Source organism: Anarrhichthys ocellatus, unplaced genomic scaffold, assembly GCF_004355925.1.
Source record: "Anarrhichthys ocellatus isolate YVR2014 unplaced genomic scaffold, GSC_Weel_1.0 scaffold46, whole genome shotgun sequence".
Classification (NCBI taxonomy): Eukaryota; Metazoa; Chordata; class Actinopteri; order Perciformes; family Anarhichadidae; genus Anarrhichthys; species Anarrhichthys ocellatus.
In genome coordinates, this window is record NW_022280076.1 from 2,743,542 (window position 1) to 2,765,500 (window position 21,959).

Here is a 21,959-nt window from a genome sequence, read left to right on the forward strand (position 1 = left end):
TTCTTTACATTCTATTAGAATGTAAAGAAGCTACATTGTATAGAATGATTCTATTGAAGTTATTCCTTTTTTAAATGTTTTAGACGAGTCACTAATCACTTTAAAAGAGTGATTATAGCTGATTTAACTTACAGACATGAGATTGATCTTCTCATGTCACTCTCTTTATACAATGATATAAATTCATCCCCGTTTTATTGATATCTTACGAAAAGTTACTCCTCATTTTTCGTGCGTTTTTCCTGCAAAAGTCCAGCAACATGAGTCTGTTTTCTCTTGTTACATGCATACTGTCTTTTCAAAATAAACTTCCATCTTCACAGGAAACAACTAAGGTTTAGGCGATGAAACTACTTAGTTAGGTTGAGGAAAAGATCGTGGTTTGCGTTAAAATATCTACGGAAGTGGCGTTGCTTAAGTACGGAAGTCACGTCACAAATAAATCAACATTGGCTTCTCGTTTCACGCACGGCACAAACTGCGGCCTCCTGGAGGAAACACCAGTGTTTGTTTGACCCATCCACCTCTCCTCATCCCACCCGTCCTGTGTGGAATTCTACTCGTGTTGTCGCTTGCTAGCTTTAGCATATAGCATCCTGGGCCTCACTGGGAATCTAAACACCGCGGCTTTGAGAGCACTTGTTTTGCGCATTAACGTGATTAACCAATGATTTAACTTGCAAGCTAGGAACACTGATTCACCAAACCTGCTTGCTCGCAGTCTCTGTTCCACCACAGTCCCCGACGCTGGTCTCATGATTCATTTTGTTTCTAAAGATAGATTTGATTTTGTAGCGAGTAACGAAGGTTTCAGGGGAAATGTATCGGAGTAAAAGTATCAGTTTTCTTTGCAAAATGTAGTGAAGTAAAAGTAAAAGTCAACAGAAATATAAATAGTAAAGTAAAGTACAGATATCCAAAAAAACGACTTAAGTACAGCAACGAAGTATTTCTACTTCGTTACTATACACCACTGCCCTTGACGCTTCCCTTTGCACCCGCAACTACACTGGAATGAGAGGTGCATGGGTTATAATGTGAATCTGAACTGTAATGTCATCGTTTACATTGCATTTCTTCAGAGGACTTTACTTTTTGTGATTTGAGCAGAACTGCAGCTCCCACGTAAAAGCAGGGGGGGGGGGGGGGGGGCTGTACTGTTCTAAACCTTCATTAAGAAAACTCTCACCACAACTGCCAACTAATCTCTTCTCACCACCAGCAGCTAGTTCCACAGCCTCTCCATCTCAACAATCTCAGGACAGTGCTCACTCCTTCTTTTACATGCTCTGTCACGAAGGTTAAATAGTTGCAGAACAAACCGGTTCCCAATTTGCCTCGCTTTTATATTTTACTCCTCTCTCACAGGCTCTATTTTTATTTGACTCCAGGTTCACCCAGCTAATCCTTTGTCTGTCACAATCTGTTCTGTAAGTCAAAAAGTCAACCTCTTCTCAACAACAGTTGTTAACCACAAGGCAATATGACCCATTTACAAATAGACACAGACTCTGTCTGTAGGCTCTAAGGATATCTGGACATTTATCGAATCATTCAGTCTCCTTCCCAGTACGGGGGGTGTTAGCGTGTGTCTATTGTTTGTTTTGTTTCGTTTTGTTTTGCTCAGCTAGCAATAAATGTTTGATATCTATTAATACTCTTTTTAACATCTATTTTTGGTATTAAGAGTTTCGGTTGCAAATCTCTTGAGAGATTAAATCAAATGTCATCATCAATCACTATTTAGGGTGTTGAGCTTTTAATGCATGCCATTCCCTCTCTACCATCTTCTTCTTTCTCGAAAATACACGGCCTGAAGAAGCAGAGAGGTGTGAGGAGGAATACACAGGGTTCTTGATCAACCAACAAAAAGTTATTTGTGTTTTTTTTTAACTTACACTTTCTGTATGAGGCAGGATTTATTGTTGAAGGATCCACAGTGTGAGTTGCAAGCTTACATTCTTCTAAAACTAAAGTGTAATTAGAGACCTTCAATGAGCCACATGGGTCAAGCTAATGGAATCAGTGCAGTATATATGATAGGCACTTGACGTGGGCGATTGCTTGCAATGCAAGATGGCGTAAACACAAAGTTTCAGACTATTGGATGCGTGAAGCAACACTGCAATGCATCATTTAGTAAATTTGTATTTAAATGCTGTGCAGTCATATATTTAAGTCTCTAATTATGCACAATAGTTTTAAAATTATAATAATCCTGAAGGACTGGAGATGCTGCCGGGAAAAAGAAGAAACAGCTCACCTGTAGAAGTAGGAGCAGCCTCGCACTGTGTTGTGGCTGAAATATTCCTGGGTTTTCTCATTGCCAAAATCCTCCAGAGGATCAGCCCACAGCAGGTCACACATGGGCCCAAAAGCCGGCGGCTCCTTGAACCGATCCAACTTAACACAAGGAGGCAGAAAGGCATGTTTTTAAAAAACAACCAATGTCGCCAAGACCTGGTTGAAGCAGTATGTTATTACCTTTTTAATGTCATCTAAGGTGTGTATTTCAGGTGAGAGCCCACCATGGACACACAGAAACTGTTGGTTCATGAGTGCAGCCAGGGGAAGGCAGTCAAATGCATCCATACATGAGTCGTACACTTGCTCTGAGTACTTGATTTTACCTGGCAGAAGAAAGACATGCAATCAGCTGCATCAATGTTGTCAGTTGTTACATTTACGTCAAAAGAATCCGAAACAGGTACGTTTGCACATGCAATTAATATTGCATGTTGGTTAGTTCTTGTGAGACATCTTTTATATTTATACAAAATTACAACACTAGTTCAGTTAAATAATTGCAAGAAGAAAGTAGCCAATGATACATTTTTTTGGGACATATGTTGAGAAATATGCAAAACAAAAAAATTAATATATTTTTTGCTATCAGGTCTAAATGTTCAATTGTTCAGAGACAATTCCTTTCCCTTTTTGTGTGCCGTCATACAGAATTAACTTGACAGTCCCAGGTGCAGTGCTGCAGGCTACACATGACATTAGCAAGAGAGACGAATATATAAACAATAACAAAAAATATATAATTAACACTGAGAGGTACTCACATTCTTGTTTGAAGGTGAAATATTCTGTCAAATGTCTACATTCATGATTTCCACGAAGTAAAAATAGTGTCTTTGGATAGAGGATTTTCAGCGACCAGAGGTATAAAACACACTGTCAAAACAAGCATAAACAAAAATAAATGAACTGTATTGAATATATGAAACTTTCTGCAGTTTGATTCCCCTATGACATACTTAATGACATTCTGGTGGTTTTACCTCAATACTGAAGTAGCCACGGTCCACGTAGTCCCCGAGGAACAGGTACCGTGTTGTGGCTGGTGATCCTCCCACTTCAAACAGCTTCATAAGATCAAAGAATTGCCCATGGATGTCACCACACACTGGAAGACAACCAAAGGACAGCAAACGTTACGAAATCAAAGAATCAGATTGAATATCTTTGTCTGCATGTTGTTGTTTTGTGGGACAAAAAGTACACACTCCTCATGTTCAGCACAGGTCCGTTGTATCATTTGATTATTATAGCGTATTCCACGGAGTGAAACAATTATAGTAGCCTCACCACGCGTTGATACAACTCTCAAACCTCTTGTGGCTTATTAAAAACACTTACACAGGATTGGATATAGTTGTGATGAAAATATCGAGGATGTTTTTTTCTTCTAGAAGAAACACTCTGTGTTAAGGCCTATTTGTAATGACAGCCAGAGAGTCACTTCTCTTATCTATTGCTTCTGAGGATTAGAAGACAAAGTAGACAGTAGAGAATATTCTGGCAGAAACTTCACGTCTGTACAGGGTAGCGGTGTGTGTCTTCTTTACATGCTCACAGGTTAGCTTTATAAATAGACACACAGGCGGGCAGGCAGCGCAATGCTGCAGTTTGTGTTAATATCTGTATCTCAACACTCTCAGTAATGGATAACGGTGATATATTCTGTTTGCTGTAATGATTGCTTGTTTTATGGGTGTTCTGTGCTATACTGCTTCTCCCTCCTCTGCCCATCTACACAGCTCCTCTGAATCAGCCTCGTTAGTTCTTCACAGCCAATCAGCTCCTTTCCTGTTCCCAGTGTTTTTTACTATCAGCTCCCTGCCTGTTCTCCTGCCTTTAACCACCTCATTACCCTCACCTGAGCCTCTCCGCCCATCTCTCCACCTGCACTTCATCCTCTCGTCAGAGTAGTTTGTTTTTAAATCCTGGCTTTGTCGTGTCTTTGTTGGATCCTTGGTTTGATCGGTGATGTTCAGTTTTGCCTCGTCTGCACAAACTGTGAATGAAGATTCATTTCTTCAAGTTCCTGTTGCCTGCAGTCTCTTTGTGTTTGGGTCCGCTTGCTCCGCTCTCCATGACTATTTCCACGTCAGCATTTCTTCATCATCAGTCTGGATTATTGCAACTGGCTTCACAAGTATAACAATTATTAACGTTGTCACTAGAAGTGTTGTAACTGCTGAGTCTTCACATGTCTATTAGCTTTGTCAAGTAGAAACAATATGGACTTCAGCTTTAACAGAGCAGCAAAGGAGGCCATGAAAAGAATATTCCTGCAAATGCATATTCTTGCAGCAAGAATATATATTTAATCTACAATTAAAGCGACACTGCCAGTATTGAAACACCAAAAGAGGAATATAATGGTATAAATGTCTCCTGTCCTTAGGTCGTCATCTTATTGAGATTTTGACGGTCTTTGGCTGAAAGGCCTCTGTCCTCCACAGAGACTTGAGAAGCTCTCGCCTCAAAGAGGTAGAAAAAGCTCAGGCTCCCAGGGGAGATACATACTTTTTCGCAGTGAACACTATGGCTCTGGAGTGCAAACCTACATCTCATTTCCTCACTGCCTTCAATTTTTCATTATCATCTTCCTCTGTCTCCTACTCATCCTCCATCTCCTCTCTCTTTTCTGTCTCCCCTATCAGCTCCACAGTGGCCTTCGCCCACTCAAAGCTTAGAGCAATGTGAGTGGGAGACTGCTTGTGTGACTAAAGCAATCAAACACACAAATGCGCACATACGTACACGCACACGCGCACACACCCATGCAAGTAAAGACTCACAACTGCATAAACGCCTAATAATATATGACTACACACACACACACACATACACGCACACACACACACACAGCTGCAGAGACATTTAAACACACCTCAAGCTCACAAAGACGTAACAGAGAACTCCACACTCACAGATGCCCGTACACAATACTTATCATCCATACTTCATGCTTAATACACGAGACTTCTCTTAAGTCAGTGTTCATTTTATCTATTTGTCACCTTTGTTTCTGCTAAACACTGTACTTGCTGTGAACTAAGATAATCAGGCTGATGGGATATGAATTAAAGATGAATGTATATTTAATATCACACAGTTTAGGTTGAAGAACCATTACACTGTGGACTTAATGCACCAAAATCAAATGTCCGAAGTGCAAATTATTTATGGGGAGTTCAAGAATTATCAAGGAATACCCAGATGTCACTTTGATTTGAGCAAAATGGTCTCTAGTACCAAGAATTGGGTATGATTTGAATTATTTTTTTAGGTTAATTATTGGCAGATTTATTGGATAGCAACAGTTGCGACTGATGGACGAGAAACATGGGAGAGAGAAGAGTTCAACGTGCACCAAAGGTCCGTGGCTGGAATTGAATCATAGAACTTCGTGGCTATGCAGGACAACCCATCACTGAAACACAAGCGTGCAAGTACAAGAACTAAAATAGTCTAAAATTGGTAAAGCTTTGAGTTAAATAAAATCAATTTCATTGAAGTAAACTACAAATCTGACCAAGCATTTGATGCCAACTTTCAGTGTGTGAGTTTTCGATACTCATATAGAGTATTGAAGTGTGATACCCACACCTTCACGCACCTTTTAGTTTCTGAATTTATATGTTAAGAATTGACAAAACATATATTAAAAGCTCAAAAACTCAATGCGATATTGCAGTTTTTCGTGATGTGTTTTTATCGAGCAAGTTTGCGATGACAATAGAAAAAACACTATATTAGGCGGCTCTAGTTTAATACACAGGATAAAAAAATGTTTTGTGTCTGGTTTTAGAATATAACTAGGACACACTGTGGGTTGATCAAAAGCAGAGACTGAAAAGCTTTTTGAGCAATTGATATTTTTCTTTTTACTATTACCTTTTACCTTGATGTATGTTAACATTGCTGCTTTACCAAAGCCAACTTTTCACTTGACACGTTACACGAGAACTTTTTGATGTCATCAAATGTCTACTAGTACACAAGTGCCAGAATGTAGTTTATTTATTTAACTTAAAACGAATAATGCAATAATACTTTGTTCAGAGTCAAAGCACTGCAGTAGTCCACTCTACTTGAAACACCTCACCCATGAAGGAACCAGTAATTTAGTCTGTGATGAGAGGACTTATAATGAGAGATTCAGTGTTTCTAAAATACTGTTAGCCTATTTCCCTTAAAATAATGATGATTCTATCTGAAAGTGACAATTTCCAGCAGAAAGGATTTCATATAGATTTCTCTTTTTTTGCATTTCTTCTTCTCTCGCGCTCCAGTCAAGTGCATTGTTTATTTTGGTACTACTGTTACAAAGAGTATCGTTCGTATCAGTCCACATCCTATTACGACCTCTTTTGCATCTTTTTTGACTGTCATCCTCTCTTCTTGACTCTCTCTACAGACATATAACCATAAGACATAATCATCATAATACTGCCAAACTCAGATGGTAAACAATACAAACATCATACCTGTTTAACGCAAGCATGTTAGCATTATCATTGTGAGCACAGAGACAGAGCGCAAACATTTTGTCCAAATGTCAGTTTTGGGATAACTTTGTTTCTGTAACTCATCTAAAGCATGTTGACATAATGCAGCTTGTGTTCTGGTGGAATGTGGATACATGAGAAAGCTATGCAGTATGAATGTTTGCAAGGGCCTTAGCTAACTACAGTTACTAGCTAACATTAGCTCGCTAACGTCAAACTTGTCCCATCCCATCATCCTTTTAGTTTACAGACATACAAATCAAGAGCAAATTTACTTTCTTTCTCCATCACAGCAACAAACAATCACGAGATCTGGCAAAAAACAGTAATTTGCGGCCTAGCTAACTAATTTGCGTAATGCTAAATATGGCTGTTAGCTCTGAAATAAGAAAATATCAATAAATTATGCAAATATAACCAATTAATATAATTAATATAACTGCTTTCATCCATCCACAAGAATTTCACAAAACGAGGTGGAGCAGCTCACAGAGCTGCGAACATGGCTGTATGACTCACTTTTTATCAATCTTAAAAAGGTTAATTATACATAGCAATTATACATAGGACTTGGTCAGGTTTTTTTTTCCCTCACAGCAGGGTTTACAACAATTTGCAATACATTTTATAATAATAAGGGTACACTCACATATTTAAAGGTTACATTCGTCTAACATCATAAGGTCAGCTGAAAAGCAGACAACAAAACTATTATTTTATAGCTACATTAGTGGTGTTTTTTTGCCACTTTGGGGCAACAGAACTCCACAACAAGGTAAAAAAAAAAAGCCACAGTCTGGCTATTATGTTAGGTAACAATTATCTTCTTATGCATCCAGCAGACATAAAACAACGTTAGCATTAAGTTGGAGCCGTGTCTCTGAAAATGTGATAAACAATATTAGCTTCTGAAAAACAAATCATTGAAAATATCCCCCTGACCGTGTCTTTTTTAGTATCAAGGCAGCTGCTAAATGTTCAACATTCCTCAACCAATACTTTCTATTTTTTTCTGTTAAATTCATTAGGTTCTGCTAATGCTTACACAGAAACATTTGGGCCAAGAAGCTATTGAAAGCTGGAAGACGTCATTGTTCAATACGCTGAGTAATGATGTTATACCTACTCTTTTAGGACTGGCTCCATATTTTATTATCATATATATATTCTGACAGTTGACCTTTGTGGCATGGGATACCCTTCTCCTTGTACTTGTTTCTCGACTATCAACTGTCCAAAAATGCCAAAAAGAAGAACAAACAAACAGTCAGACAATGTCACACGTCCACAGACCAGACAGGGGTGGAGAAAATATCATAAACACTCTCGGTATAATGCAATACGATTCAACAGCATCAGAAACCACAGTCTCCAAAATCATTCAACCGGAACGCTAAGTCGTCACAATTTCCAGGCGTGACGTCCTGCAGCTCACTATGAGTGCAGCAGGACATGGACCAGGTTAATATCTGAAACAGGTTTAATACCTGTAACTGGTGCCTCGATGTCCAGTATAGTTTTCTCCTGGCGCAGGATAGCTGCTCCCTCGTTGATGATTCGGAGTGCCACAGCTTCCTCTACACGGCCCTCCTTGGTGAGGTGGGCTTTCAGGAGATCCACACGTGGTTTCCCTTCGCAGTCGATCACTTCCTTCATTGTAAGGCGGTGGCTCAGGGGGAAGGGAACAGCTGAGGACAGAGCACATGGGGACATTTAAACAGAGGGGACATCACGGCAACTATGGCTACTGTTGATGCCATAATGCCATAATAATAATGTTTGTGAGAGAATAGTGGCAAACACCACTCAGAAATGATACAAACAACATATCATCAAGAAATTCATGCATAAATCTTATCTGAGAAAACCCCATGCACGTTTTGCCTGCAGGCATTATTTTGCTTCTGCATCCATCTTAACTTACGGTAGGCCTGTATGTGCATGTCTGGAATGAGAACCATAATCAGAAATTAATATGCATTAAGTATGAGAAGCCATTTGAACATTCAAATGATACAGAAATATCTTAGTTATTTGGAAATAGACGTCATACACCATTATTCTTCGCAGAACTAATCTACAGATTAGTTGTTTTTTCAAATGGTGGGTCAGAGGTGCAAATCACTCTGCAGTTATTTTTGCAGTGTTTGAAGTGAAATATGTTATTATGATATATTTTCTTATGTTACTTTATGCCAGTAATGTCTATTTAACAACTAAAATATAAATTTATATTGTACACAAACAGCAGCAAGATCAGTGACTGGAAAAGATCAACACACAACAAACTGTCAGTTACTAACAGTGATTCCAGTGCAGATGTGTGGGTACTTACAAAGTATTTTCTGAGTGCTGGATAAAACTCAGAAAACATCTAAGCACTCTATTCATCCAGCACTCTCCCCGGACTGCTAAAGCCTGTGGCCATTAAAATGCACCAGTCACCTACTGTGCCCAACAGACTGCCTGTGAAAGTGTGAAATCCAACCACAGATCATTACTTCGGTGGCAGCAAAGGTTATTTATTAGGTGCTGATCTCCGTGTGCTGTGACTCGCTTTCAAGGGTCCATGCATTGGCGTTAATCTACAGATCATCTGGTTTAACACAGAAAACTCTAAGCGGCTGAGTTGTAAATAATTCAGATCAAAACTAAAATACGTACTAAAATGCACAATAATGCAAAAAAATACGGCTGAAATTCTGGGTAATGGTTACGATAAGCATTATTGTACCTCATACTTAAAAAAAGGTTGCATCTACCTTACCAACCCCTGATTTACTGCACCCCCCAGCATGCAAGCAAAGAGCCCAAATAAAAAAACACCTACAATGTTGCATGAGTGACAGGTTCATGCTGGGACTACCTCAAATACTAGATGCTAAAAGGCTCATGGTTGATCCTCTAGCGGTGACTTCTACATTTGCTGAGGAACTTTTACCTCCAGTGAGGTGTGTGCGCCTTTCTGCTGTTAGTGACAATAATCCCGATCATAGCTGTGACTGCAGAGTGCTCATACAGCTCAAAACTTTGTGAATTTGAGGAGCACAATGGGACCAGTGGGGATGAGTAGACCGGTTATATTATGCTTTGAGAAAGAATGAGCAGAGACGTTTGACCTGGAGCAAATTGAGGAAGACTTAGTGGTGCACAACACAGAATGACTTTCAGACAAGTGAGTACAACAACAAATTCTCTCTTTATAGAGGAGGACGTCAACAACCACTGCGTGGCCTTGAAAAGTATCCTTGTGTGGGGAGTAAAAACTGTGCAGCTCTCTTTTTGCTTTCCAGTGTGTGTTTGTGGGCTGCAGCTGCTGTTGAGTTTATATAGTATTTACGTCTCTGTGCTGGCTGCCTTGGTGCTGCTTTATTATGCTGTTAAAGTGGCAGGTTATTTCTTTTTTGTTGTCAAATAATGCTTGTTGCACCCGCCGCGGTGTCCACAGCTGTTTTTATTCATTGCTGGTCATTTTTGTGCAAATGTCTAATATTTAGTTCAGTCTTTTCTGATTAACTTTTGTGAGGCTTTACTGAGGAAGTCATTCATCTATTTAGAATTGGTAACTGGTTGTATGCACAAGCTGCACATTTATGTCTAAATAAAAGGAATATATTGTTGTTTTGGACATAAGGGCTTGGTGGCATGATGTTCACCATTGTGTATTTTCACATGTTAATAATGCACCTTATTTTGTTACCTAACTGGTCTTTAATTTAATAGTTCTTTCATATAACATTATAATCACCCTTTTAAAATGTAACGTTTACTCTGACCTACTTTTTTTACTTTTATCTGAGTGCATTTTTAGCAAAATATTCTAGTACTCTACCCCCCCCACACACACACACACATATGTACACACGACACAAGCCACCAGCTGCAGTATATTCAGGAGTAAGGGTGCGCTTGCCAGATTTGTGCGGTGCATAGCAAACAGCGCCACTCAGCAGCGCCAAATGAAGAGAAGACAAAGGAAGTCTCAAAGCTCAGGCTTTAACCGAACATGATCAACATGATCTTTAATAACGAATGCTTGACTAGAGGAATCTCAAAGTCGCTGCTCCTGGGATAATGAGGCGGGCCCCAGCGAGTGTATTTAATGGGACTAAAAAATGTTCACAGTGTGTATCTGTGATTGCGATGTGTGCTTTGACACTCCACCAGCTAGTACACACTCAGCAGCACAGTCACCACTCAAATTGTCTCAAGTTTTAGTGAGGTTAATGTTGCGTGGCAGCCTGACAGCGTGACGATACAACTTTGCAAAATATGTCTCAAACGCAGTGATGAATTACCTTCACAGAACAATTTGTATTGGAATTGAGAGGAGGGGAATGAGCCGACGAGCTACAACAACACTGACTGTAAAGTACCTCAGAAGAATTCTGACAGGAAGGCATTGTCCAAAATATATTGCTGTAGGATACTATAATTGACATTAAATTAAAATGCACAAACCCAAATCACCCTGAAATGATTTTACTTTTGGACACAATATTCCATTTTTGTTTTCAAACTGCTGGCACTTTTTTTTTAACATTAACATGAACTAAAATAGAACCACACACAGATGCTTTGAAAAGGACATAACACTTAGCTTTTTTTTAGGCAGAATGGAGCAACAAAGGATTAAGCCCACTAATAAGAAAGAAATCCCCAAAAAGCAACCCAGATACTCAACGAATGAAAACAATGCATTTTACAGACACCTATGTCGACGCAAATGTACGAGCGTTAGGGTATGGTGAGATGAAACGCTGACTTCTGCTCAGCACCAAAGCAGAGTTGAACTATGAAATACGCTATGTTGCCGGGCAACAGCAGCAGCAGCTGACTGTTGGAGTACAGCCAGTGCCGCCACGGAAAACTGCAATTTGCATTGGAGGTTCACATAGATGCAGTTGGAATCGCTCATGCGGTAGACACACCAATCGTATTGAGGAGTATGAGCCTGTACCGTACTCCTTTTTATGCCACAACACATTTTCCTGAGAATGGTTTCTCCGTACTGCAAGCTTGAAAAAAAAAATGAAGCAACTGTAGGTTTGTGTTGCTAATGAGCAACCCTGGGTTCAGTCAGGAAAGGCTGAATGGCTTCATGTAGTTGGACTAACTAGACAGTGCTGCATTTATAAGAGGCCCAATTAACATACAGTCCAGCCAAGTGTCAAGCTTTTAATGTTGTGTTGCTTTTCCTCACCTGCATCCTCCGGCTCCACCAGCTGAGATCAGCTTTACGTCATGTTTGAAGGGTTACGTACCTCCCGACTAATGTTAAATGTGTAGAAAAAAACAGCTCTATTCTGCCAAACCCAACCATTGCTTCATCATTGATAAACTATTTATGTCAACAGAAGTGTTGTTGCCAATTTGCATGTTTGCTACTGAGAGCTAGAGTGAATGTTTTAGCCTTTCGCAAGCCCTGTTGAGTTTAAAGCTGACATATTATGTCTCAGTGCAGTGCTTCTCATATTGCTGCGCACTAATTAATTCAAAGAAACTGCTTTTATTGCTTCATATTCACGTACTGTAATTCTTTTGGAATACAGCTACTGTGACGTATTAAGAAAATCATTTCCTAAGGTGCTATAATAAAGTAAGATAGTTCACAGGTGTACTAAAGGCCTCATCCCCAAAATAACTGACCTGAATATGCCTCTTGATGCCCACAGCACGGTGGTGACAGTGCCGTGGAAAACAAACCGCACAGAACAGCAATTTTTTTGTAACTCTTTAGATACAGTATGATCTGTCAGGTTTAAACATGTAAGAGAGAAGAGAAGCACTGAGAAACTTGCTGTGGTTTAAGTTTGAGATATGTGAGGGATAACAATAACTTTATGTAGCATGTAGTATCAGTTCTCGGTAGTTTTCGTGCGTCACACACAATAACTGTAAGAGATGTCTGTCTCGACTCATCAAAATCGTCATTTCCTTGCAAGCTCCCTTTGATCACCTGAAGGATTCATGATGCAGTTTGTTGCATCTAAGTTTTTTTTTTTTTTTTTTATCACTTTTCAGCCTTTAGGGATTTGGAAAAAAACAACAACTGTGTTTTACTACTTTTTAAAAGTGGAGTCCGAGAATAAGAGAGCAGATAGAAGTGACAAGGAAGGTCAAACAGAGCAAATGAATGGGGATTTGAACATATAGTTGAAGCTATTGAGCAAGGCTTCTAAATCACATTGTGTGTGAATGGCAAAAATGAAACAAATGCATATGATTTTACTCAGAAAAAAAAGGCTTCAAGTGTTTCAAACCTTGTACGGAAATCCTAAATGTTACATGAGCATGTTACAAAAGCAAAAGTCTGAGTCAGAATTCTTGGCTGTGCAGCGTTTGCTAATATAAACCTTTTGTTTGACATATTTTTGAATGCCTTGATGTCAGAAAAGCTTCGCCAAAGATTTAACCACAATCGTTTTATCTCGATTGTGAACTCTTGCTCAAAACAACAACTAATAATGTCACTTTAAACAAACTTCTTTCTCTTACTATGGACATTATGACAAATGGCAGTGCGACAGTTAGAGATAATTTACTTACATATTCCTTAACAATTAACTGTATTATTTGCTAATAGTGCAAATAAAATCGCAACGTGTCATTGTTAAAATGGATATGTTTCAGAATTGTGTTATTCCAACTAAAAATAAGCCTGAAAAAAAAGATTGTTAGGGTCCTTCTGGAAGGACCTGGCTCATTTTCTGGCAATACAATAGTTCCTTTTTTGAGGGTCCAGACCTGTTAGTATAATTCTTAAATAAAGCTTTTTCAATTGTAACAGCTTATACATACAGGACATGCATTGTGCCTGCAGTCATTGTCACATAAGTGTATCTCACAGTGCAGATTACTCTGGTTTCTACAACTCCGTAGCCTAAAGGACAAAGTTGTTAATGCTGACTGAGCTGCTCGGCCATTAAGATAATATACTGAATGTGAATATATTCAGGCACAGTGCTGATTGTGAACTGATCCATAGTCAAAATGAGCAGTGCTAAATGAGTTATGGCACAATTGTGATCACTTCATCATCCTCCATTGATTCAAGTTGTTGCCTCAGTAATTCTCTGACAGAGCAGCCTTCTCCTCATCCACTGATGTGGATTTTGGAAAATCTTATAGACCTTTTCTAATCAAATTAAAACATGACTCACTCCCGGTAAAATATACCCCCATTAAATGTCAATTTCATGCACTCTTCCTCTTCCACTGGCCCTGTCAAAGCGCTGTGAAATCCTGCTGCATCACTGCCCCAGCTTCTACAACAAGCTCGGCTATTCAGCTGTTTTTCCGTCCCTCATCTCATGCCTACCCGAGCCAAAGCCGAGATGCAGTCAACTCGTGACGGCAAAGATGAGAATATAAATAAATGTGTGCAATAAAAAACACACAAAAATACATGTTTTCCGCTGCACTGCTGCTTCTAAGCAGTATGCCCGGTCTTGGCGGGGGCAGTGCAGCAAAGAAAACCGGATTGTTTATCAACATCAAAGCACCAGCAGCCCACTACCATCGCCGTGAACGCAACTTGATGGCCGCATAAGCACGACAGGAAAATAAAGGCCATATCCTGCCAAGGCACGAGGAGCTAAACACTGGAGATATTATGTAATATCTTCCAGACGTAACCAAATGCAAAATGCAGGCTAACTTACATTTCACCATCCGATCGGTGGCGTTTAAGACGATGTCAGCGTTAGACATCTTCATGGACAGTTACTGTCTTCGAGGCTGAAGCTGGTTTTCTCTCTCCCTCCTTTCAGGGTCTACTCTCGGTATTTGTTGTCGAAATGCGACTGGTGCTGTGGCATCACTTGGATGATGCGCCCCCTCCGTGCCTCGGTGCTGCGCCGGGTAGGACTGCTGCTCCCCAGGCAGGGATGGATGCTGGATGCTGTAGGAGCTGCTGCTGCTGCTGCTGTGCTAAGCTGTTAATGTGGGGGAGGATGCACGGAGAGAGAAGGAGAGAGAGAGAGGGAGAGAGAGAGAGAGATTTGCACTATCCCGACATGGCGGTGAAGGGAACTCCCACGCAAATGTTCCACGGGACTGCCTGATGCTGCCATCAGATGGAGGCTGAGACGGGGTTGCCCCCACGCACGCACGCACGGCGCGCCATGTTTCGGTATTCTCGAAATTTCCGTACGCCGGAAGATGAGAGAGCGTGGGCCTCGGTTCAAGCGTGTGTAAAAAAAAAATCACGATCACACTACACGCAAGGTTCGTTTCGATTACACGCGCGCGAACGCGCACGCGAACATCACAGGCAGTTGGATTTAATAGCAGGGAAATTTTCACCTGGTGGCGAAAAACCATCAAGGTTTGTGTAAACTGAGCTACGACGGTGTAGCAATATAAGGGGTGTAATGATGTCACGTCTGGTTGTTGTTTGTGCCACAGTGCATTGGTGATGGTTAGCCAACGTCTGTTCACCCTGTCTGCTGTAAATCGCAAACTTGAATATACTGTATATGATTCTTACAATAATGTCTTAATTTAATCTGGACTGAATTGTGGTTCATTGTTTAGAAATACTATATATTGGATCCATAGGAATGCAATTAGAAATAATTAACAAATAATTGTCTAATTACAAACCCCAATTACTGTGGCACCTAAATAAAATAGATATTCTTCAGTGTTGAGTGTTGACTGAAAATCTAATGCCTGACTGGTTCCCCCCACACACACACACCATCTGGGGAACCTTTACACAAACTGTAGCCATAACCTTCATTTATTTTATTCTTACCAATGAATACTGTTTGGGCACATCATATTAATGTGACTAAACAAGTTCAAATTGGTACACAATTAATATAGTTTAAACTGCTATAGTTGCAAGTTTAAAATGCGCAGGAAATTATGTTTTTTGAACACAAGTCAAAACCTGGAAAGATATTTAGAGTCATTAAATACTCTTATACATTTTTTTTGAGAAACAATGTTTTCATTTAGCGAACCCACAGTTTGGAGTAGTCCCAATGCATTTAAATATATCCAGAAAGCAGCCTCTGTTGCAGTTCCTTCAGACCACCAACAGAGGCTGGTGACATCTCTCTGCTCTCTACATTTAACAGAAATGCAGCTTGCTATTATTTTAAAGTTCATGTAATACACTGATTGTATTTACAGATAGCTTATTTTATGTCACAGACATCTTCTCATCAGAATTAAGAGTATGTAGCAAAGATCTCCCATTTTCAGCCTTGAACAATAAGACTGAATCAGAAAAAATATAATCTAATATTACTGTGGTGAATTTGTACTTTCTTTTGCAGAGCTGAACTGTGCACTCAAAAATATATTAATTACAGTAAATGTAAAATGTTGTATGATTGTTTCATATTGAAGGAAATGTTTCATCAGCTAATATAAACAATAACTGAAAGATGTAACTGCATTACGACCTGACTGAATCAGCGGATTACTGCTTGAGTTGCATTTATTGATCACTGAGTTGCATCTTTATCTTCAGCCTACAGCAGCAACAACAATGACAACTGGTCTGAACCATGAGGATGACTCGTTTCAGTGCTTGTGATGCTCGGTGGCTTTTCATCTTCATCACTGGTCCCGGCAATAGAAGCTTTGAGCACACTGCTGCGATTGTTAGCAGCTCTGAAATAGTTGTAGCTGTGGACAGTATTTTTTGTAGTGACACACTGCCTGATCTTTGCTTGCTTTCTTCTTGCTTTTTCCTGTTCCTATTTTTTTATTCGGGGCAGCTCACATGCAGAAAATTAGCTACATAAAATTTGGTATCCTCGTTTTAGCATAACTGTGAACTTAAGCAGTTCTGTGTTCTTTTTGAGTGATTTTGAGATGTGTTGAATGGCTTAGAATGATGCGTTTTTGGAACAATGTGATGTTCATACACTGAAGGCCTCCTTCTAGATTTCATCAAAGGATCCCGACGGATCGATGTTGCACTCTGTTGGGAGGAAAGATGCTGTGAAACCAGAACGAAGACGCAAACAGGCATCGAGTATTTTTTTACAAATCCTCAATCAAACCTGAGTGGGTGGTACACAGGTCTATGAGGTATGCACACTTCTCTTTCTGGCAGTTCATAGTATACCCACCTATCAACCCAAAAGCCATTGGAATATATGGGAGAGTATACCCACCTCCTCCTGGGTAATCTATTGGTAGTACACCCACCTCATCATCAACTGCTACACCACAGAGTATACGCTGCTTATATCTCGGGTGAGAAATGTATTTCAGAAATTTGTTTTGTTACATTTGTTAAAATTTTCATTCCATCCCGGCAGCAATCAATGAATCAAATGCTCTGACTAAAATAGCAAAACAAATCCGGTATCTGTGGCTGTTGTAGGGCTATATACCTGTCTATCTGCCTGTCTTCCTACCTGCATATCTGTCTGTCTGTCTGTCTGTCTGTCTGCACATCAACTAGCTCATCTATCTGAAATATTTTCCATTTTGGCGCACAGACTCATGTTGTGTTACTAAATAACCTAACTGTGACATACCAATAAATAATCTTGAAGATGTTCATTTGTCTTTGATGCATGGACATTTTGATGAAAGCCAAACATTAGCACCATTGTTGAACATGTTTTCACATTTGTACGTCTGCAGATTTTGAACCATGAGTTTGAAATTTTGCACAACCAAACTTTGGTGCCCAGTTTAATTTTCGGCTTTTATGAAGCAGTATGGGGTAAATACCGATTGAGAGTGTTGCTGGTATGATTTGTTTATCACCCAAAAGTACACACTTTTGATAGCCATCTCTTTTCCCAGTCATTATTGACTTTCCTAACCTCTCAGGCAGCTTCTCTGAGGACCTGCCACTAGATGGGGTCCCAACCTTGATTTTAACTGCAACAACAGCAACAGCTGGTTGGCTGGTACTGCTACAGGAGGGGCAGTGTTTGCTGCTTCACATTCTGAGACATGATCATTTGAGAAAGCAACCACACTACTTATTTAGTGGCACTAGCTAAACAGTTGTTGATGTCATTTTGTCATGCTTCTTTTTGTCCTCATACTGTCAGTCAAGACAATAGAGCCACTTGCTTCCTGACAGATGAGGCTGAGCATGTGATTAGTGGCAGGGTGAGTAATAAATCTCTAGAAATGGAGCCAGCGTTGCTCATCAGGCAGAGCTGTGAGCTGTGAGGCTCACACAAGGCGGGACTGACTTGCTCAGTAAACACGCCACAAAATCCCCAACACATTGGAGACTCAATTGATCGCTCAATGAATGGACGTGGTGTGTCCTTGAGGTCGCCGATATCGCTGGAATAGATAAACCACAGCGTGGTGATGAAAGAGGAGGGAAGCTACGCTGAATTTCCTGCTGATGCTCTCGCTCTCACGTCAGTGTTGTGGTCAAAATGAACAACATTCTCACATAATAATATTTTATTATGTGGCCTATAATACACAAAAAATGCCTAAATGCCATGCCAGATTTACTGCCTTAAAAAGCATTGCGTTGCTTTGAAATGACATGTTGTTGGAAGTGCAATAAGTGACTGTCACGTGTACAGAGGCAGTGTGTGCAAACCTCATTTTAAATGGAATATACTTTTTTTTTAAATAATTTGTTTCCAGATGTAGATTATTTCGGCAGTGGAAATGACCTGTTGGCAGCTGTATTTGTTGACCACTCCTTTTAAACGCTGTTTCTACTGGCATGCCGTCCTGGCACGATAGGAGAGAATGGCACGACGAAATGGACGATTCTATACTGAAGCTTTTACAGCTGGTTGCCACATAATTAACTCACAGTCCTTTGCAGTCACGTTAACGGCACAAGCTATTCATTAAATCACAGGCCATGTTGTATGTGATTCAATTATGTCACACGTAAAATATCCCAGCTCGTAATAATAACAGTTCCCAAGTAAAATGGGCATGAATATACATTTATGTTTTCTTTTCTTGCTACTCTGACATTTCACTCATTTGGATTTACTCATTTTGTTAAAAGAATAGTTGGACTTTAAGGAAAGCCGTTTGAAAAGCTTGATACCACTCTGTGTATTAGCTATGGAGTCAGAGCCTGGAGGCATTTAGCTCAGCTTAGCATGAAGTTTACAAGCAGGAAGAAAAGAGAAGGGGAAACAGCTGACTACAAGACTACAAAATACGCCTGTCTGCACCTCTAAAGCTCACTAATTAGCACATTGTATCTCTTTTATTTAAACCGTATAGAATCTGAAAATATAAAACAACACGTTAAAGTTTTACACGCAGTGGCGTGCTGGAACTATTTCTCTCTGACCTCAGTGACTTCCTGGAGGTTGTGAGAAGAAACAGCAACTGGAACCCTCTGCTCCAACAGCTGGTAAAATTTGGTGACAGATGATCTGTGGTATTCCACAGGAAGTGACATCACCTGGCACCAAAGACCAGCCCATCGAGCGAGAGCAAGGACCTTGTGTGTTGCCAGTAGATGTCACGCTTCACACGTCATGTTTGGGATGGGATCATTTTGTAAATGTCAAATTTTAGAAATCACTGTGGATATGGATAAATGGATGGATGGATAGATAGAGATAGATGAATGGATGGATGGATGGATGGATGGATGGATGGATGGATGGATGGATGGATGGATAGATAGATGGATGGATAAATGTCTGTGTTTGTGCTGCTGAACAATGAGAGGAAAAAAAGAAAATGTCGAAGTGTAAGCTGGAGAAGCACTGTAAAAACAAGTGGAGGAACAAGAAGGCAGCCTCTCTGAAATAATGGGGATGTTGAAAGTGTGTTGCAGTGATCATTTGGAGGGCTTACAGGGCTTGCAACATTCCTCAGTATTGCAGAGAGCTGATGTTCTTGCCTCGCCCTGCTCCCTTCATCCCTCGCGTACCTCTTTTTGGGCCGTCTTTGGGGGCTTTCCTACGGTGCTGGTCATGTGTGCAGCTGGGGATGGAGGCCATGCAACGCTAATCCTCCTCCCCAGCTCAGGAAAGTACCCTTCCTCCCTGTGCAGAACGAAAACAACAAAGAGCTGAGTGTGGCTGCAGCCTGCGGGGTTCAGTGCACCCACCAGAACATGTCCAAGAGTCACAGCTTGCTGCTCCCTCCTACCCATCTATCCATGCATGACTCTCCCTCTCTCTCTCTCAGGCTTTCTCTCTTTTGACCCTCTTTTCAACCTATGAAAGACACGTGCGGTTGGAGACTACAATATAGCGTACCTCCGTTTTATAGCAGAAATAGAGGACTTTAGAATGTCAAAAGGGAGGAAAAATAGAACGCTACAAAAGACAATGTAGTCAGAGTGGGTTTTATGGAGGCAAAATGATCCCTGTTCATGCTACAGCATTCCATATGACCATATGAATACAGTGAAATAGTCTTAAACCCTGAAAGCTAAAAGAAGAACAAAAATGTCATACAGCATCTCAGGACTCACATAAGCATGGAGATGGAAAAACTCGGTTTAGGTACCAGTGTTTGTTGTTGATTGAGGGTTACTTTGTCCATATGTTCACATACAACCCCTTCGGGCTGTTTTGATACTGGACATGAACTAGTTCTGAAAAGACCCCCTAAAAATGCAAAGTGTTTTAGATCGTCTGTGACTGTGACACCAACGAGCGCTAACTTCATATGGATATCAATGTTCCAAAACTTGTACTGAGTATAAAGTATTTAAATTCCTGTGTTAGTAATTATATTTCTTCTAGCACAATCATCTGGACAAAATCTCAATTTGTTCAATACTTTGGTTTATGACGAAATACCTGCAAAACTAATAGCTTTCCCATCAGCCTCAGCTGCACTTTGTCTTTAGTGCTGATTAGCAAGTGTTAGCATGCTAAGACGCTAAAGTAAGATGGTGGACTTGGTAAACTTTATACTTGTATCTCTGTAAATTTCTATATCTATATCAGCATGTTAGCATTGTCATTGTGAGAACGTGCTGATGTTAGCATTTAGCTCAAAGCAACCCTGGTGACAATGTACAGCCCCACAGAGGCGCTCCTAGTGCTGTAGACCCTCAGTTTTGTTTCATGTCAGTACAAAAGATAAGCGATGATATGATATATCACTTGAAGGCAACCTTATAAAAGCTTTATTTCAAACACATGCAGATTTCAAAATAAACTCACGGCTGCATTATTACCTTTCCAGCGGAACATTGTAACAATTTCCACATGGAAGTGTGTTGTTAGATCACTTTTACAGCCAAAATGTGACATATTTTTGTGAGTCTGCTTTGAAACATCGTCTAGCCTGAGACTGAAGGGATTAGTCTGCAGAAAAGACAACAAGGCAGAGGGGGAACAAACACAGCGCATGTGACACTGACAGCGGCGTTCTAAAAAACAAATGGATTGTTTCTGCAACACATTTTATTTTGATAGTTTTGTAATGCTATTTAGTGACCACAACATCATATGCACGTGAAACGTATATTAACACTGAAATAGACATTAAACATCTTTCCAGCTGCTGCTTGGCCTGAAAAATTATATTACTTTCATATGAAATTGTGAGGACATTCATTGGACTGGTGTGTGTCTACTTTGACAGGATTCTGTGTGAGGGATTTAAGTATCCACTGTAGATTTTAAATGAACAAAGGTGGAACGTGTTAACATTACTTCTTTTCCTCCTTTAAACATTTTTGAATTGTTTGACCACACAGTAATACTTCCTGGTTGTGATGACGTCAGTGCAGTTGGACGGTTTGACAATAAATGTGTAACAACCTACAATTTAACAGGTGTGAGAAAACTGAAAAGTCTAATAGGGCAACATAAAACCTGTAACGGAAATCACATGTTCACATTTTCCTTTGCTAAAGTGGAACAGCTCTGTGGAAGTTTCACAGCCATGTTGATTTATTAAACATAATGTTTGGCACGATAGAATTAGTTTTTTAAGCAATAACACAGTGTGAATAAGTCCCACTCCAGAATGAGATACCCGTCATTTTAATAAATGGTACTGAAAATAGATGTAATCTGAAGACATTTTCTTACATTTGTGAACAGAATGTGATTATGTTTCCTATGTTTCATTTTGAATTTAAAGTATTTTCCAAAATAGATATAAATCACAATGTATAATCACGTTTTGCAAAAGCATTGAAATGGATGACCACGTTTTGGGTCTTTCAAGCATCATGTGAAATATTAAAACCTGGTT

General features: G+C 39.9%; 1 protein-coding gene across 1 annotated transcript in view; it reads right to left on the minus strand.

Moving 5' to 3' along the window:
- The window catches only part of LOC116395389 (serine/threonine-protein phosphatase 2B catalytic subunit alpha isoform-like), a 25,529-nt gene extending 10,624 nt beyond the window's left edge, over nt 1–14,905 (minus strand). Inside the window, exons 1-6 of the mRNA XM_031869258.1 lie at nt 14,471–14,905; nt 8,294–8,494; nt 3,288–3,412; nt 3,069–3,180; nt 2,485–2,630; nt 2,264–2,403 (exon numbers count right to left, since the gene is read on the minus strand). Coding sequence (XP_031725118.1) covers nt 2,264–2,403; nt 2,485–2,630; nt 3,069–3,180; nt 3,288–3,412; nt 8,294–8,494; nt 14,471–14,525 — 779 coding nt within the window. The 5' untranslated portion in view covers nt 14,526–14,905. The remainder of the gene's footprint in view (nt 1–2,263; nt 2,404–2,484; nt 2,631–3,068; nt 3,181–3,287; nt 3,413–8,293; nt 8,495–14,470) is intronic.
- Between the last annotated feature and the right edge of the window lie 7,054 nt (nt 14,906–21,959).